This window comes from Emys orbicularis, chromosome 4 (genome assembly GCF_028017835.1).
Source record: "Emys orbicularis isolate rEmyOrb1 chromosome 4, rEmyOrb1.hap1, whole genome shotgun sequence".
NCBI classification, from domain to species: domain Eukaryota; kingdom Metazoa; phylum Chordata; order Testudines; family Emydidae; genus Emys; species Emys orbicularis.
The window spans coordinates 126,930,828-126,950,232 of NC_088686.1; the positions used below are offsets into that span (position 1 = coordinate 126,930,828).

Below are 19,405 nucleotides of genomic sequence, written 5' to 3' on the forward strand. Positions count from 1 at the left end.
GGTCACTTCTAGGATGGGGCTTTCGCTCTTCATAATCGTCTGTCTGATATGGCCATCTCACCTGTGCCACTTTTTGAGGCACAACTCCTGAGTGGCAGGGGACAGCTGGGCAGCACATTGAATAACCTCATCTGCCTTTGGAGTCCTTCACTCTTTGTTCTGAGGTCAGTGCACGTTTCAAAGGGTCTCCAGAAGTTGGTGAGGTCTCCAGGTCCCAGCTTCTTAAAGGTATTTAGGCACTTAACTTCCGCTGCAATGAATAGGAGTTAGCAGCCTAAATTCCTACGAAGATCTGAGCTTAAATGGCTCAGCTCCATTAAAGGCAAAGCAAGGAGCAAAGGAAAGAGCAGGGTGCTGTGGATAGAATGGCAGGTCGTGACATCTCCTGCTGGGCCTGCCAAGACCCCATTGCTAGAGTCGGGTTGATAGCCAAAGGTTGGAAGGTGGCTTGGGGTGACCTACTTGACACACTTTATAGGGACCGGAATTAATTTCAAGCCCCCCAGCTGAACAACCACAAATCAGGCTTCTTTAAAAGGGCACCCAGAAGAGTCACTTGGGGAAATCTCAGCCAGAAGGTAGGTGATAGGAGAATCCTGTGGCAGACAGAGACCCCAGGAATGGGGGTAGGGGAAAGGAACATGTCAGGAACTGGGTTGTGGGGCAAATTAGGGAAGGTGGAGGAGAAATTAAAGGCAGCTTTGACTTTGCAGGGCAGAGAAAGTGAAAGGAAAAACTCTCCCTCCCCGCCCTTCCCCGCTCTGCAGGGGGAGGGATCAAAAGGAGGAACCAGGGCTAGAGCCTGGCAGAATGTGAAGCTGAGGAGGTTGCATGAGTGAAGGGTACCAGGGGAGCAGCTCCTGCAGGGCATAGGCCACATGAAATGGTACGGGCAGCAAGACATGGCAGGGAGGAGGAACACGGCCTGGGTTTCTGAGACAGTCACTTTGAGCAGGGAAAAGCAGAAGCACGAGGTGCTGTGGCAGAGCTGCCGGGGGACAGGGAAGAGCCCTTGCTCCTCCAAAGGGACCACGTAGGAGGGGTGGGGAGATGGCATCCAAGAGGAAACTGGCAACCCCATAGGTTAGTCTCCAATGGCCTGAAATTGCGCTGCACCGTGTGCCATCATGACACTAGCAGAAGCCGGAAGCCCAGCAGGGATGGCCTGTTCCTGTCTGGCAGCCCCTGGGTTTAACGCCTCATCTGCTGTTAGCTAGGTGGAAGAAGTTCCCCCATTCATCAGTGAGTGGAGTTGTGACAGTTCTCAAAAGGGATCTATGCACCCAGCCCCTTTTCTCATTGCCAGGGTTACACTGCCCTCACCTGGCCATTTTTGGAAAGAGCAGCTCCCATGCAGGAACCCTGTCAATTTCACTCTGATCAATTTCCATATACCTATACCTTACCTATGGGGTGGAAAAAGGGCTACCCCCATTGATAGAGCAAATGTCTCTGTAGGAAAAGGTCTGAGCGATGGCAGTTTCATGAAGTGGATCCACTTTCAGTGGAGAGGTGGCTAGTGCCCACTGAGTTGTTTACAGGTGTCTCCTCTCTTCAAATTGATGCACATCTTCCTATCTGTGTTTCTAGCAAGATGTCTCTATACTCCTGACAGGCTGAGAATCCTATTTCCCCACTGGTTTGCACAGGGCCAGGAAGGACAGCTCCATTTCTGTCATTCAGATAGCTTCACGGAATTCCCAATAGGTCTTTTACTCCCCAGCTTCTATTCCCAGGTTGCAATCAGCAGTCGGATAGTCAACGAGAGTTTGCATTTAGCACACTTGATTCTAAGGGGGGTGATCTGGAGCCCACACCAGGTGGCAGGGGAATACGAAGAGTCACCATGATCGAGGCACAGACGACAACTTGCCCTGCAAAAGAATAAGGAACAAGATGCCGAGTTCAAGTTACTGAGAGAGCAGATGACCCCGTGGATTGGCACTGCATACTGCCCTAGTGGATGACACTGACCAAAGGCAATGTTTTCAGAAGTGGCAAGTGACTGAGGATCCCGTCTCCTTTTCCAAGGTGATTTAGACACCTCATACTCTAAATTCCATTGACTTTAGAAAGCATTCCTTTGTCACTTGCCATCGCTGGGCCTGCTTTCTCCTCTCTTGGCTTTGCCTATTCCAACTGAGCTCTTTGGGGAGGGACTGTCGCAGTGTGTATCTGCAGCGCATCATGCAACGGGGCCCTTCCAGGCACTACTGTCATACAACCAGTCTGCGCTTGATTTGGCATTCAGAACAGGGAACTGGCTGCTTCCGAAGAGAAGAGGCTTCTGGCCAAGGGCTCCCTGAGGCAAAAGCTATGTCTGGAAAAGCACATACAGCTAGATATTCACTATAGAGAACTGACATTAAAACAGATATTAAAAGGGGGGGGAGGGGGGAAGATGACTAAAATCATCCCCTGTACATTGGTACGAGTGATGATTTAGACTGTAGACACTGGGGCAAGGACCATCTTTTTGTTCTGTTAGTACAGCACCTAGCGCCCTGGGTCCTGGTCCATGACTGGGGCTTGTAAGTGCCACCCCAATAAATGATCCTAAAGTGAATGGGATAGGTTGGTGAATTCTCATTTTTCAATCCCTCATTGTTTCCACCCTCCACCTTAAAAGGGAGTCTAGGCCTGTAGCCATCACTAACATGTTTTGGTCCACTGTGCTATTAGACAAGTCAGTCTTAACATACAGATGGGTGCAATGGGCCGTGAGATTTCAAGCTAGCTTTCAAGTTAGCTCTGGCTAAGCCCGGGCAAGAAAGATTTCAATGCAAAAAAAGCTTGTTTTTCAGGATGTCAGGAGCATGGGGAGACAAAGGGTTGGAAGGAAAGTTCAGACATGATCTTAGCCAGAAAGCTAGAATGAAATAGATGTTAAGAGGAAGGAAATAAATCTGTGAAGAGCTCACGGAACCAAGCAGCAGCAGTCAGACATTGAGTCAGTTACTTGTTTGCTTTTTCTATCCAAACCTCAAAGTGACTGGATGAAAGGAGCAGATGGGAAAGGTTGGGTTTCATTTAAGCGTAGGACATAGGAGTGGAAGAGCCATCCCAGGTCATCAATTCTGGTTCCATGTAATCACAGGCAGCCCTGTCATATAATCCATATAATTCATAAACCGATCAAGCTCCATTTTAAAAATGAGTCAAGTTGTTCCCCTCTTCCCAACCCCTGCTACTGGGAGGCCATCCCAGAATCTCACTGCTCTGATGGTTACAAAGCTACTAATTTCCAGACTAACTTTGTTCATGGCCAGTTTATCCTTATTTGTTTTTGTGCCATTAGCTTCAACAGCTCTTCTCCCTCACTTGTGTGTTTACAACCCCGATGTATTCAGAGAGCAATCAGATCCCCCTCCCCCTGCCTTTGTTTTGTCAGGCGAAATAGCCAAGCTCTTCAGTCTCCTCTTGTAAGCCACACCCCTAATCATGCTAGCAGCCCTTCTCTGCGCCTGGTCCAGTTTGAATTCATCGGTCTTGAATCTGGATGACCACATCTGGGTGCAGTATTCCAGAGCGGTCTTACCCCTGCCTCCTAAAGTGGTATTAATACTTCCTTCTCTCTACTGGAATACCTCTCCTGATTCATCCTACAATCACATTTTCCTTTTTCACAGACACATCATACAGTTGGCTCGTAGTCATCCCGCAATCAAGTATACACCTAGGCCTTTCTCCTTCAGCCATTTCCAACTGAAGTCCTGAGCTTATAGCAATTTTATTAGTGCCTAAGTGCATTATCTTGAACTTTGTACTATTACATTTTATCCCATTTCTATTACTCCAGTCCTCAAGATCATCCACTTCTTCCTGTATAATATTCCAGTCTTGTTGTATTGACAATGCCTCCCAACTGTGTCTCATCAGCACACTCCAACTTTTTGTTCCAAGGTCATTATTTGAAAGTCATTCAAAATACTTGGGTATTAGCATGATTGTATGGCCACACAGTTAGGCCTGGTTTAAGTCCAGTCACAGATCCTAAGGGCAGAAGGGACCATTGTTATCATCTAGTCCAGGGGTAGGCAACCTATGGCATGCGTGCCGAAGGCGGCACGCAAGCTGATTTTCAGTAGCACGCACACTGCCCAGGTCCTGGCCACCGGTCCGGGGGGCTCTGCATTTTAATTTAATTTTAAATGAAGCTTCTTAAACATTTTAAAAACCTTATTTACTTTACATACAACAATAGTTTAGTTATATATTATAGACTTATAGAAAGAGACCTTGTAAAAACGTTAAAATGTATTACTGGCACGCGAAACCTTAAATTAGAGTGAATAAATTAAGACTCGGCACACCACTTCTGAAAGGTTGCCGACGCCTCCTGTATAACAGAGCCCAGAGAACTGCCCCAAAATAATTCCTGTTTGAACTAGAGCAGAGAAAAACCTCCAATCTTGATTTAAAAATGACCAGTCATGGAGAATCCACCACAGCCCTTGGTATGTTGTTAATGGTTAATTATACTATTAAAAATTCAACAGGCAGATGATGCTAAGTTGGTGCAATACACCAGCTAGGAAAGGCAAAGAGTTGAGCAGGACATTATCAGCTAATAGCCCACCTCTCCAATAAGATGGAGAAATGAGGGCAACAGTACCTCTGAACGATGCTCAGGGGTGGAAGCAGAGAACTTAAATGGAGTTTGCAATATTGCATGGTAGCAGAAATCAGTGCAGGATACGCCGAGGCACCCTACCTGATTCCAGAATAACTTCTGCATGCAGAGCTACAAAGACCAGAATGCACCACCCGTATCATATAGTTTGACCTCCTGTACAACACAGGCTAAATATCATCCAGCCCAACAACCAGAATTAGACTAAAGTATTACAGCCTTCAGAAAACTACACTATTGTGTGCCACAGGCAGAGAACAGGATGGAAGCCCTAAATTACAAACGCCTAGGGAACCCAATGCGCACAAAGAGCATGAAGGGTGCAAGCGAAGTGGAGAGAAATTGAGTTGGTCAAAGCAGGCATAACACGGAGATATAGAAGGAAAGGGCAGGGACACATCCTGCTGTGAAGACACATACCGGCAGTGAGATCTTTCAGCTTGTGAACCCAGACTCCTGGGAGGTGATGGAGGTTTTAAATCAGATAGCATTAGCATTTGGTTCTCTCGTTCCTTCCACCTGAGTCTCTCAAAGCACTTCCCTGCTTCAATGGCTGTTTATATATAGTGACTGCTGCTGGTCTGAAAAGCTTTTGCTTCTCTGCTAAAAACCCCATCAAGTTTCAGAAAGGCTTTTCTTCAGTAAAACCCAAAGCTACGAAGGAGCCTGTGAAAGGACCCAGTGTACTGAGCCTCCCAATGGACTTATGGCATTAGAGGTGCCTACATGAGTCAAAAGATGACATCCAACAGAACATGCATAACGGGTGCTTCATCTCTTACAAGAGCCTGAAGAGTGGCAGGATCTCTAGACCATCGTTTTTTCCAACAGAAATACTGGTCTGAAGACTGTCTAATCAGAGAACTAGCAGGGGTCTGACAAGGAAACCACCATTAACGGAAATAGGAAGAGCTAAATATGCACAATAAAACACCTGGTAGGACTGTTATACTCTTCTGATCACCTGAGGGGTGGCAAGATGACGGCAGTGAAACTAGGAATCTGAGTCGTACCATCGACTTGAGTTCACCTCCCCCTCTCGGGACGTTCAACTCCCACACAAACAACGTGCAGACCCGACAGTGTTTTCTTTAAACTTTTATTCCAAAAATCCACCCCCAAGAAACAAAATATTTCCCTTCAGAGGCTGGTATCTTCCCCTCCCTCCCCCAAAAATGTCTCTCCTGTTCATGTGGTAATAGGTTATGAGCAAAGATTCTCTCTAAAACCAGTACTGGAGAATGCTTAGAAGAGAAAATAAAAACAAAAGAATTCCAACTAGCTCCCCCTCCCTTTGCCCCCAAATAACCCCCAACCCAAACAGCATAAGACTTGTTTTCTTTTACCCTTAATGCTTACATTTAATTTTAAAGCACAAATGTTGGAGATGGGCTCTAAATCGCCAACAAAAATATATATTTACAGTATTTCTCTGGGGGAAAACAAAACACAAAAACACAACCAAAACCCTTTAAACCAATAGTGACTTTCTTCAGGGAGTTTTATTTAGGGAGCAGGGTTGGTTTTTTTTAAATCACTAAGTGATTTTATATATATATATATATATATATATATATATATATATATATATATATATATATATATATATATATATATTTGTTTATTTTCTTTCCTTTGTGAATTTTCATCCCTTGCCCTCCAAGGTGGTGGCCAGATACAGTAACGATATCACACCTTTATTTTAATTTTTTTTTAAAGTCTCTGAAGCCACAGACTTAGTGGAAGGCTGCGTCTGAGAAGGCTGTGGGACAGCGAACTTAAAGACTGACCACTTCCTTCACCCATCAATCAGCTCGACTCCTCCTCCTGCCTACCATGGACACCCCTGGCACATTGATCCGCTGTTGCTCAGCGCTGAATGCATATGTGACAGTAGATAAGATGCTTTTGTTTTTCAAACTGAAAAGCCAGCCCAGAAATCCTCGGGGCCGGAGTGTCCCCCAGGTCGGATGCACTTATATATCCTGTTTATAGCTTCCCCTGCCTTCCTTTAAAACAAACAAAAATAAGTAGTTTGATTCTTCTGTTTTCCACAGGAGTAACCAAAAACAAAATGGGAGAAAGCTTCCACTCCTAGGTCAGTTATAACAAAGTGTGGGCTTTTTCCCCCCCCTCAAAACTCTAACAATCCATTGTAGCAAAACTCCCATGTACCGAGGCACTGCGGAATTCATCACACTTGCACGTTCCAGTCAGCAAGCAAGCAGGCTCACAATATGGAGGCCAGAGGGGGGGAGGGGAAGCACAGGACCTGAGCCCCCCCACTGGGGGTTCAGTGGATCTAAACAAAGACATCCCCCACCCCCAGCCAACACTGCAGCAGCAGAAGTCATTGGTGCCAGAGAATTCGGAGCCAGCAGGCAATGGGGAGAGCTGGAGGGGTGACAGCTGCTTCTGCCTCCCTTATTGCTTTTGAAGCAGTGAGGGTGCATCTGGTCGATTCTCCTTTGAGGTTTCGCAACCGCTCGTCCCTCCCCCTTTTCCCTGCTGCTTAGAGAGTTCCTTTCTCCCCCGTAAGGCTGGAAAGGGGCTGGGGGGGAACACGTGGCAGGCTGGTTTTGTGCTATCCGTATGCTTAGAAGGAGGGGATTTGGGGGGCAGTAGGAGGAGGGGAAAGAGAGCAGAGTGCAAACTGTGCATTAAACATCAACAAGCTCAGACAGTCAAGGGAGCGTCCAGTCACTTGGGGGAGGGGAGGGGGGGAAATGACCCAAAATAAGATTCCAACCTTTCTTTTTAAAGTGCAAAAAGCTCTCTGCTGCCCAAGAGAGAGGGTTCTTTGGACCGACCATTCATTGCAAAGGAAAAGTGGCAGCTAAAGGGGTAAGGGGATGGGGACTTTCACACCCCCTTCCACATCTCCCAGTTCGAGAGCTGACAGCTACACACTGGGTGACAAGATGGAGAAGCATCCTCTCCTCTGGCCGCAGCATCCCAAGAGTGCTCAATTATACTAGCCTGCCCAAGGGGGTGGGGAGAGCATGTAGCCCACCCTGTGCAGGATCTAGAAACCCCTCTGGATGCCTTCTGAGTCCTCCCTGAGCTCTGATGGACCTGGCCCCCTGCAGACACCCACCCCCAGCCCTTCCAGAAGGGCTGGACACACTCATCCTCATGGGGGTGTGGATATATGGTGCTGTGAGCAGTCTAGTGCTGCTCTGGAGTGGAAGCTTGGCTAACCAAGGGAGACACCTAGCCTTGAGAACCCACTGCCATAGGGCTCTCGCCCTCTACATACAAGCTGCAGGAGGCAAACCCTGGCCACTTGGGTGAGGCAAGGCTAAGAGGAGGAAAAGCTCAGGGGGCAGAGATGTGGCATGAGTGCCAAGTATGACAAGCCACAGGGCCAACAGCCACATCTGTGGCAGTGGTACTGGAGAGACCAGGCATGCTTGCTTCATACCATCCAGCTCCAATCCCTTTTCCAGGGCGCTCCCCTTGCTGAGTAGGAAGTGAAATCTGTTTTGGGGTGCCAAGGCGGGGAGAAAAGCGGGGCACATTTCCCTGCGAAGACACCTCTGCACAACCTCAGACTAAGAGCAGCCAGGCTCCAGAACAAGCTCCCCTGGCCACGGCCCATTTCTCCTCAGCTATCGATCAGCCTGGCGGGACCCCTTCCGCTGCCGAAATCCCAGGAAGAGGAGGAGGAGGAGACCCAGTGGAGTGGGGCTGGCTACTGCCCTGCCTGTGGAGGTGGGTGATGGAGGAGTGCAGGATGCTGGCCTCACAGCAGGACAGGGCTGGGGAGGAGGAGCGCCTCTCTGAGAGGGGTGGGATGGGATCTTTCCTTCTCCTCAGTCTGCCTGGGGTTGGTCTCTAGCTGATTTTCTGGATCAGCTTCTCATCGGACAAGCAGTAGAGGCTGCTGATGGACAGGTCTGAGATGAAGTGCTCGCAGGCCTTGCGGGTAATCTGCTTGCAGCCTCGCAGGTCGATCAGGGTGAGGTTGGAGATGCGCCGAAGGTACAGCAGGGACTGGTCCGTCAGCTTATTGCAACCTGAGCAGAAGAGGAGGAAGGGGTTACAGCAGAGCACGCAGTACCCCCCACATGCCATGCACGGCCCTGCACACCCCACAGGAAGCTCGGACAAGTTTGGCAGGGAGCTGGGGCAGCCAGCTGGGAACATGGGGTAGATTAGAGGAAGGGAAACACACATTGAGGTTTATACTGAATATGAAAACATCCCAGCCAGAGCAATATCCCCCTAAATATCCCAGTCAGCACAGCACACCCCCTCCCCCCTTCCTCCGGCTAACATCTGCCTCTGCCCCTCAGCCCTATGAATACCCCAGCCAGCACCCCCTATGGAATTTAATCTGATGTCAACCTCAGTCTAAGCAGCCCCTAGATTTTAACCTTTTCCGCCTGCCATGGACTGGGTCTCTACCATTCACCCTGCACTTGTCAAGAGGGAGATGGTGTGTTCTGGTAGCTAAGGGAACCCTTGGGTCTGGAATGTAGAGCTGGCTGGAAATGGTCAGACAATGTTTGTCAGAAAAGGCTGATTTCACAAAATCAAAATGTTCCATTGGGATGTGTTCACTTCATCCACTCTTCTAGTTGTGCTCTGAAAGCCTGCCTGGTTCCCAGCCATCTCACCTGGTTCCCTGCACCCGCTAGGTCAGCTGCCACAGAACTGGGAGCCCGGCACAGCCCTGGCTCAAGCTGGGGGTTCTGGCTGTATGCCAGAGAGCCTGAAAGCAGGGCTGACTGGCGTCTGGGTGGCTCGGAGGGTCTCAGTTATGAAACAGTTTTGATCTCACTCTCATGTGGAATGAAGGTTTTCATCCATCTGAGCGTTTCCCCACAGGATGGGAATTGTGGATTCCGATCAGCCCTACTGGCCATAAGGGCTATCGACGTAATGTGTTTAAAAGGAAAGAGTGCCGATTTCAGAGCATAACCCTGCAGCAGATGCTGAGGAACATCTGGGGCACTGGAGACAATGCCACATGAGGCCACCCCCTTCATTCGGCCTTGGGAGCAGATTCCTAGCTGCCGGGTATTGTCGAAGACTCACAGTTCACTCATCCCTATGGAGCAGGACTGTGCTGAAGGTCACGACTGAGCCAACATGGAAACTAACCCCCACCCCGCCACTGTCCCCCAGCAGCATGGAACCCCTCCGAAGCTAGGGTAAATGAAGGCGGAGCAGTGGCCCTGTCTGGAATCACGCAAGGTGCCAGTGGAGGGGTGCAGAGGTTGCAGGCACCTGCCATGTTGATCTCAGTGAGTGAGTTGCGCGTGGAAGACCCCACGGCCGTTAGGAGGTTGGCCGACTGGTCCGTAAGGTGGCTGCAGTGACTAAGGTCGAGTCGTGAGAGCAGGGGCATATGGCGGATGATGAGCCGGAGCGTGGCATCGGTGATGTCCAGACCAGCTAGCCGGAAGTCTGTCATGTTGCGGAGTTTGCTGCGATTGTCTTGACCTGCAGAGGTGCGTGGGAAACAACCATGTGATGGCCACCCCCAGCTGTATTCCCGCCTGCTACATGCCAGCACCTCCCACTTCATCACCTGCACCAAGAGATGAACTTCTAATAAGTCAAGTATCAGGGGATGCATCTGAAGAAGTGAGGATTTTACCCACAAAAGCTTATGCCCAAATAAATCTGTTAGTCTTTAAGGTGCCACCGGACTCCTTGTTGGTCTAATAAGTCAGTGCAGCCCAGCCACCCTGCAACACTACCTGGAGACTACAGCCCCCATCTCGCTCCCAGAAATATGGATCCCTGAGGAAATACCCCCATCCCATGGCAACCACAGCTCCCACCACATTCCCTGAACACTGCCCCCGGGAGATTCTTCTTGGTAACCACAACCCCATCCCACCTGAACACAGGCCTTCCTTGCGCAACCACACCGTCCACCCTCATATGACCCAGGAACCAACATACTGGGTTTGTCTGTGGGAGGTGTGAGCAAGTCCCGGATCTGAGGGTCCTTGATTCCTACTGCCCACCGAAGATCGAGGGTCCTGAGAAGGGGGCAGCTGGAGGTACTGAGCGCACAGACTGCAGACCAGGAACAGCCTGCTAAGATGAGGTCTTTCAGGCCTGCCGAGAAGAGGGGGAACCAGTGAGTCAAGAGAGCCCTGAACTCCAAGACACCCCTGTAGCTTCCTTTCTGATCTGAGACCAACAGGATCCTTTGTCCACACTCCCGCCAACACATTCTAATGACTTCACCTCTTGCCCACCCCTGGGAGAGAGACAGCCAGGACGAGATGTACACAGAACCTGAATTCCCACCTCATCCTGGCAGGATAGGCGTGGGGAGGTCTCCCCACCCAGCACTGAAGAGGTCTCCTCTTCAATGATGGGGAGACTGGAGGACACAGGGAACTTACTGCTAGAGCCGGCTTCTCCATGTGACTCAGGAAGATCCAAAAGGACTCCTGGGAATGGGTGGTACCATGAGATACCCTGAAGATACATGAACATGGCAACAATCCTAGGTTACCTCTGACATCCACAAGGGGCACAGGGTTATGGCTGGCTGGCTATTCAAAGTGGTGGTGGGGCTACCAGACAAAGGGCAGTTCTGCTTTGCCCTCAGCATTACAACCCACACGCTGAAGAGACAAGTCCCCCCGCATCCTCCCAAGCACAAGCCCCACTGACCTGGCAGCCTGTTGACAAGCCAGGTGAGCTGTTTTTTGGAGATATTGGTCCAGCTAAGGTCGAGGCTGACCGGCTGCCTCTTGATGATGCCGCTCAGGGCCTGGGGAGTGATGGACTTGCACCTGCTCAAATCAATCTTCGTCCACAATCTCTTGTCGCAGCACCTGATGCACAGAGACACGCAGGTTGGATAGGAAGAGCCCATGGCCCCACCCGATACAGACTGCTGGATGCCAAGGGAGTGAAGGAGCTCCAGTGGTAACATGCTCCAAAGGACCGGGGAGCTCGCTGTGCTAATCAGACTACTGCAGGCTCTTCAGCACCAGTCTGTCTCTAGACACATTCCAGCTTGTGCTGGAGGAGCCATTTCTGATGCCAGTCATGCGGCTCATGCCCCAGAACAGGGGTTAGGCTGCTCTGGGAACCAGCAACAGGGCAGTCGGTTATCTCAGCACTGCTGGTTACAATAAGGACCAGGGAACGCCTGGAAGAGAAACCATGCTGGGCCAGCAGCTAACAGGTCTTGCAGGCCTGTAGGATCTAGTGTGCTTGTGCCTTCATGGGCACTGAAGTTGCTAAGGCTGAGGGGTTAGGGAAAGATGGGTCCCTGCTTCCCACTTCACTAGCTAGGAGGCTGCATGTTCTGCCTGAGGGGCCAGCTCTCCTCACACAAGCTACAGGTAACTCCATTGCCTTGATGAGAGCCACCAGGTAGCGTGAGGTGAGAGAAAAAGGCCCCTGGGTGGAACAGGTAATCACCACGTGCCCATCACGACTGGGGACTGGAGGGGGTAAGAGACTCAGGACCCTACGGGAGACATCACTGCAACAGTGCAGAGCCCAGAGACAGTCCCCAGTCCTCAGTGTCCTTGTACAGTGCCCTCCATAGAGAGTTAGTTTGTACAGCCTGGAGACAGCTCTGCAAAAGCCACCAGGAGAAGGCTGGTGGACACAGGACACTGTCAACCACAGGAAAGGTAAGGAAAGTGCAGGATTAGTCACCTTGGGCACTAGCAAGGATGGAAGGCAGGGACTGGAACTCAGGAAATGCTCTCTGATGGAGAGGACAACCCACTGATCACGGCCCAACAGAGCCATGCAGAGAAGGTTATTTCTTGAGACTGGAAGAGCACGTATGGCACAAATAGCAGCACGACAAGCTTCTAGCATCAACATACCTCAGCCAAGAGCCAGAGGGACATGGCACCTCTGCCAGGGGCCCCAATACATACCAGCTGCGATGGGGCTGCAATTGACCCTGAAACAACCCTCCCAGCTCTGATCATCTCCTATTTGGTACTGACCAGCTGGCAGGGGTCCACTGCCTTTGATGAGGGCGGGGATGGCACTATGCCCCACTTACCATTTGTACCAGGTCTTGCACACCCGCATACACTCGCAGAGCTCTCTGCGGCTGAGGTAGCGGAAGACGGACATCCACACCTCGCGCTGCATCCAGCTCTCCTCGCCATCCTGCACTCGGCCGCCTCTGCCATTCAGCCGGGCCGCCCCGCCCTCCTCCGCGCTTTCCTCCTCCTCCTCCTCGTCTACTGCCTCCTCCTCATCTGCCTCCTCCTCCCCGGCCCGCTGGGGCGTCCTGGCTGGGCAGTGGCGCACGACCACGCGGGGAGAGTGCCGCAGATTAGTGGAGGAGGCGGTGATGGCCTGCAGCTTGGGCACGATAGAGGTGCCATGCAGGTCTTTGGCGGGCCTCTGCAGCGTGACCGTAAGGTAGGAGCCATGCAGCTTGGCCTTCTCCACCTCTGACAGCTCCTTCTTGCCGCTGGGGTTGTTCTCCTTCTCCCGCACCACGGTGCGCTCTGTGACCTGGAGCCGCTGCAGCTGCCGCCGCTTGAAGCGCTCATCCCGGCTGGCACTGTGGTGGTCACTGGGGCCGGCCCCCGGGGACGAGCGCGTCGCCACACCCCGCGGCGATGCCGGGTCGTGGATCAGCTGCAGCATGGAGGTGGGCGAGTGCGGTGGGGGTGTCAGGGGCTCCTCGCAGCTCCGCAGGGGTCGCAGGACTTTGGCCTGCACTGTGTCCTCATCGCTCTCCTCCATCTTCCGTTTCTGCAAAGCAGCCAGAGGGCAGTTAACACCTCACCTATCAACAGTGCCAGGCCCAGACAGCACCCCCCAATGGCACAGCAGGCAAAACCCCAGGGGAAACACACCGCCACTGTGCTGATACAGGGCCCCACTCACCTGGGCAAGACCACTTTCTCTGGGCACTGAATAGCGGGGTCCGCACCAGCAGTGCCCAGTATGTGGAGGAGGGGCTAAGGAGAGTTTGCCCAGCACTGTCCATATGGCAAGTCTGCTCTACCAACACAGACCTGTAGTAACCAGGGTAGGGAGTGCAGGGTGTTACAACATAAAGGGCAGAGGGGCTCGAGCAAACCATCCAGGCTGCGGGCATCTTCTTTACAGTAGCCTCGCACCCAGGCCATGGCAAGTTCACCAGGCCTTACCCACAACTGGTTTCCAGGGTGGGGCCATTGGGCCCTCCACCATTTGCAAACCCACCTGCACAGAGGACTCAGTCAAACTCTTGGGAGTCACACTGATGGGAGGGGCAGAGATTTGGAGGCTGGCTGGGAACAGCACCAGCTTTTAGGAGTTACGTGATCAGAGCTCAGCACCTGGTCACCTGAACAAGCAGCCTGACTTTCAGGATGGCTAAGTACCCACTGAGGTCCTTTGCCTAAGGGAGTGGTGGTGGAAGGATTAAGCCACAAGACTTTGCTATGTCCTTGAGGCCAATGGGAAACCTGCCCCCTTCCCACCGCTGAGCCCTGCACCCAGGCTGGCCACATTCATCTCCTCCCGAGTTGCAGGCCCACTCCCTGCAGGAGGGTCCCCCACCTTGCTCGCCTCTGCTGGGACACTGCTCTCTGGGGCAACAGGCACAGTTCTACGTATGAGCTGGTAACTGTAGTTCTGCCGCCTAGGCAGCGCTGCCAGCCTCCACTTGGCCAGCCGGCGCCGCACATAGTCTGCTCGCTGCTTGGTGGCAGGGTCTGGGCGCCAGTGCCCTTTGAGGAGTCGTTTCTTCTGCAGGATGCTGGAGTTTGCTTGCTGACGGGCTCTCTGTGAACGTCGTGGGGGGTGGACACGGAAGAGCTATGAACCAGCTCCACTGAAGTTAGCAACGCGCAGCTTCACCAGTGCCTGCAAGCCACCTGGCCACACCGAGGTGCCACAGCTCCACCAGTGCCCACCTGCCTGACATGGCACTCACTGCCCTCTAGAGCATCAGTTCCTGTTGACCCCATGTGGCCATGCACATACACGCACACATGCCTGGCTCCATGGCATGGTGACCTCAGAGCCTCCTCAATTCTCCCTGCAACTCAGTGTCCAGAGTGAGTAGCATCCCACAACCAGCTGGGCTCCCCGCTTCCCCACATACCTCCCCATCTGAGAAGATCTGAGTGGGGTGTGCGTTTAGAGGGCAATCCAAGTCCTCCCATTCTCCCCACACTGGTGCTGTCCAGGCGAGTGGGTCTCCTCTTACCTGGCCCTTCTCCGAGTCATCACCCTGGTAGCACTTTGGACACTCCCAGCAATTGGGCAATTCATCATTCAGCAGCCCTTCCCCGTCCATCTGCAGACGGGACATACCAAGTGGTTAGGCACCACCCTTCAGCCATTTGCCCCCCACCTCCCACATGAGTGTGGACCCAAAACCCATGTCCCTAGGCCCACCTCACCTGCAGGCAGCCAGGGTGAACTATCTCATTGCAGATGCAGCATTCCATGAGCTTCTTCTCAAAGTCCTGCGAATCCTCATTCTGATCCACCTCCCCGCAAAGCGCGCACGTGACCGAGTGAGGCAGCCTGGGCTACAAAGGAAGCCAAGAGTGAAACCAGGGAGACGGGCACCCCAAAGGAAGTGCCCTCAAGCTTGGGGGATGGCTAGTTCCAGGAGCTCCCTTGGGTTGCCCCAAATTCTGCTCTGTCAAATTCAGATTTGGAGTGGAAGGCTCAAACAAATTCCCCTCCAACCTTGGCCCCAAGTGGCTAGCCACCGCTCCCTCCCCAACGTAACTTGCTGCAGAACTCACCGCTAAGCACTGCCGGAGGACGCAGGACTGCTTCATGCGACCAGGCCCCCCAAACTTCTTCATGTCCCTGCAGTAGTGGCACATGCCGCACTCGCCTTGCATGCAGGCCTTGCATTTACGGCACCGCACTCGCCTCCGTCGTGCTCCTGACACTATCGGAGACACTGTGGGCCTTACAGGTGCCAGGCGTGGGGCTGGCTTCATGGTGTGAGGCTTGGTGATGGGGATGGTGGGCAGGCGCACCTTCGGTCGGGCCTGGAGCTTTAGCTGGCGATAGAAGCACAAAGGAGAGGTCAAAGATTGGGAGGTTCATGGCTCACAGCTTTCTGTCATGTTCGGGCAGCAGGAGCATCTCAGCAAGCCCCGGTCTTGCCCCTTTCATTTGGATCTCAAAGGACTGCAGAGACTCAGCCCAGTCAGCATTTTCCCCATTTTAGAGAGCTGGGTATTGATGTATCCAAGGGAAGGCAGGATTAGATCCCTTGCCACTAGCTGCTACACCCCAGAGTCGGGTGGGAAGTCAGCACTTTCATACCATGAGCCAAGGAAGGGAAGTGACTGTTTGCAGCACTTATCTTCTTTCCCAATCCATACCCCAATCTCTTCTTCCAGTCCAGTCAGAGCTGCAAATGGGCCCCTACATCTCACTATGATCCTAGACAGTGGCTCGCTCCCTTCCAGCCTTCCCCTGGTGAGACTTGTTTCTGACCCAGGGACAGTGGCTGGGAAAGTATGCCAAATCTGAAACTGTTTATAACTGGCCCAGCTGCTAAGCACCTTCGCAACAGTCTTCTCCACACAATTGCAGCAAATTCTCCAACTGCCAGTGCTTTATACCACTGGGAAGCTGGGATCCAAGCTCAGCCTGTTAGGGCTGGTCAACGGTCTCTTCATCTAGGAAGGCTTTTTGGTCCAGGCCTGAATATTGACGCACTGCCCCTTGGAGCAGTACAGTTCCCAAATTCTCCTTCAAGAGACATCCTACTCTGACATTTCTAAGAGCAACACCCATGGCGAGAGCAGCCAGAACAAAAGGGACAGACTATTAACCCTCACAGAGCTATGGGGCATAAACTAATCTCCGCTGGGGTAAACTGCAGACCCACCTGGCCAAAGGGCCTGGGTGGGGGGCTTACTGTATCTCCCTTTCTCCAAGTCAAGAGGTAGGAAGGCAGAAAAACTCCTTGGCCAACTGCCAACACAATAATTTCTGTTAGAGGGAGCCCATTATCCAGCATGCTCACTCCCTTTTGGGGAACAAATTCAGACTTATGAACGTACAGGCAATTTTTTTTTTTTTTTTTTTAAGTATTTAGGTATCTATCTCCCATGTACCTTTTAAAATCTAGGCCTCACTGCTTATTCCTATGTATTTGCCGAATAAGTTAGGCAAACATTTCATCCTATGGGACCTTTCACTAAGTTTTCCCTGTGACTATTCGCCACTAGTGGCAAGTGATTGGACAAATGAATCACATGGCATCACTTCAGCTCCACGACTGGATAGCAAACTATGGATGGAACTGGCGGAGAGTGGTGACTCCCGTTTGCATGTGAATGACTGGTATTCAGACCAACACACTTAGATTCATGGATAGGATGTGAGGGCAGAGTCTGAAGCAGTCACTCTGGATCGCTAGCTAGCTGCCACCTCTGGGAAGCATTCCTTCGCAGGAAGGCAGGAGCATAGCTGGGACTGATCCTCATGAGCGTGGGGAAGCTGCCTGCTTCGCCCTGCTGTGGGCTTGTTAAGAGAGCAGACAGTAGATAAAGGGCATATCTGTGGGAGGCCCAAACTCTGCTCCAAGACAGCCACTTATGGAAAGTTCACTGGCTTAGAGGTGCTTGCTGGTGGGTGCCGACTTAAACCCAAGTGCGCTTCTGTGTACATGTTCATCTTTCACTTCTGCACTTTGCATTTCACCTGAAGTGGGGAATGTGACAGCACCACTTTCTCTAATCCTGCATCTTGCTGCCTCCTCCCATCCACATTCCTGCATTTAAGTGGCTCTGGGAAGGGCTGCTGGGAACATGACTCCTCTCCCCTGTGGTCCCCCTCTAGTGGCTATGTCAAACAGAACGCCAACTCCTGTGGAGGGTCATGGGGCAATTAGACTCCAGGGCTCTGCTCTCCACTTCCACCACTGGAATCTCTCTGCAGAAGAAGCAATAGGGAGAAGAGAGGCCAGACGAAACCCAAACCACCAGCAGTTGGCTGGGCCATGGTACAGCCCCATCTCTTACCTTGTCTCTCTTGGGCCACTGGATGATAGGGACTCCTGTAAGTGCCAGTTTGGGGTCGCTGTTTGCGTGCTCTTCCAGCAGCAGCTAGTGGAGAGTCAGGAAGAGAAAAGGAAGGAAACAGAAGCACAGATAGGTAAGCAAGGGAACAAGAAACTGCTGCCAGCCTGGATCTGTCCAGATGCGAGGGAGAGAACATTCTTTTCACACACTGCTGCAGTAGCTGGGGAAAAGATGTCCTCCACTCCACCCCCAGCTGCTTCGCGCCACTCCCAGCAGAGACACCTGTTCATCATTAGCAGAGCTGAGCTACACAAGTGATAGTTATCTAGCCATTTCAGCCCAGCAGTCCCTGGCAGACCATGCTGAGAGGAGTGTGCACATGTATGAGGACTAGTTCTTTTGAAACAGTGTAGGGTAGAGGAGAGGAAGCCTGGCCCGTTTCCCCGAGGAGCCGAGTTGGGGCATGATGCTTCCCTGTAATTCAAATGCTCGAAGCAGCAGACAGAGTGCAGGACAGCCAGCCCCCTGCTCTGGTGTAGGAGGCAGTCATTCTCACAGGGAAACCGCACAGCCCTGTGCTGGGTGCCAGGTAGCTAGAAGTGTCTTCCTATTCTGCCTTCCAGTTTGGATTTCACAGTAATTAACAGTTCCAAAAGGCGGCAGAGCTTCGCGGCTTCTGGGAATGTTCCCAGGGCTGGCCCGCCTACCTTTAACTCAAGGACAACATACTACAGCCAGGTGTTAGCAACAGGCACCTGCATCCCCAGGAGGGCTCTTGGGCTACCAGTGCCAAGCCTACTGCCTCTGCTCTCCACCCCACCCACCCAGATTGCCCTTGCAGATGTGCTTTATTTACTTGGCTGTTGCTATGGCTACGTTTTCAGGAGCCTCCTGCTGGCACTCCCATGTGCCAGGCAAGTGCAGTGCTTCCTGCTGCCAAGAGGAAACAGGGCATGGGCTGGGCTCACCTCCGCCCCTCCCCAAGGGATGCACGTCCCCCCAAAGGAAGCCTCTGCCGGGGAGGGCTGCTTTCCCGTTACTCCCCGCCCTTCTGAGAAGACTGCGGGCGGGCGGAAGTGGCTGCCTCCACTCCCAGAGCAGCACAGTCCACAACCAGACTTTCCTCCCTCAGCCAGCCTTCCCATGAGCACACACTGAAAGGAAAGGTCAGGGTCTGGGGGCATTTAGACACACGCCTCAATGCCTATCAGAGCAGGGAGGGGGAAAATGCACACTCCCCCTGCCCTGGGCACTCCAGGGGGTGGCTGGCTGGCTGTTCAGGCATGCACACCCTGCTTTGAGTGGGAGGGGGCACACCCTGATCCACCATCTAACCAAACAAGGCAGTTTGGGGAGGGGGACCCTAAATATGTCCCCTCTGCTCTCATCTCAGGAGGGAGAACGCCAACTCCCAGCCTTGTAACACCCCGCTGCGACGATCACTAGCACAAACGGAAAATGCTCCCATAGAGGGAACGGGCGACGGGATTCCCACCCCAGAATGACCCCCCGAAAAAGGTGCAAGGACCCCACGTAAGCAAGCCAACCCCAGTCAGATGAGAGAGGACAGCCCGAGCCCCAGCAGGGAGCTGTTTTGAGAGGGCAGGATCTCACAGAACAGTGCCAGCAGCATTGTTCTGCGGAAACGTGGATGGCAGCTGAGTGCCTCCCCACCCGGGGATTCCCATCCATTCTCCCCAAGGAAGCTCTGCTAGCTGCCTGACCTTGTGTGCCACGTCCCTCTGGAGCTGCCGAGGCTGTGGGAGGTGAAGTTTCCGAGCCCCTTTGTTTCGCTGCCTGCACTGCGAGCTGCGGA

General features: G+C 52.4%; 1 protein-coding gene across 1 annotated transcript in view; it reads right to left on the bottom strand.

The window, feature by feature from the left end:
• Nucleotides 1-8,142: 8,142 nt before the first annotated feature.
• The window catches only part of KDM2A (lysine demethylase 2A), an 85,759-nt gene continuing 74,496 nt past the window's right edge, over nucleotides 8,143-19,405 (bottom strand). The window contains exons 13-21 of the mRNA XM_065402651.1: nucleotides 17,590-17,673; nucleotides 15,346-15,612; nucleotides 14,992-15,123; nucleotides 14,796-14,885; nucleotides 12,642-13,348; nucleotides 11,279-11,442; nucleotides 10,553-10,711; nucleotides 9,869-10,084; nucleotides 8,143-8,652 (exon numbers count right to left, since the gene is read on the bottom strand). Of these exons, the coding sequence (XP_065258723.1) occupies nucleotides 8,471-8,652; nucleotides 9,869-10,084; nucleotides 10,553-10,711; nucleotides 11,279-11,442; nucleotides 12,642-13,348; nucleotides 14,796-14,885; nucleotides 14,992-15,123; nucleotides 15,346-15,612; nucleotides 17,590-17,673 (2,001 nt within the window). The 3' untranslated portion in view covers nucleotides 8,143-8,470. The remainder of the gene's footprint in view (nucleotides 8,653-9,868; nucleotides 10,085-10,552; nucleotides 10,712-11,278; nucleotides 11,443-12,641; nucleotides 13,349-14,795; nucleotides 14,886-14,991; nucleotides 15,124-15,345; nucleotides 15,613-17,589; nucleotides 17,674-19,405) is intronic.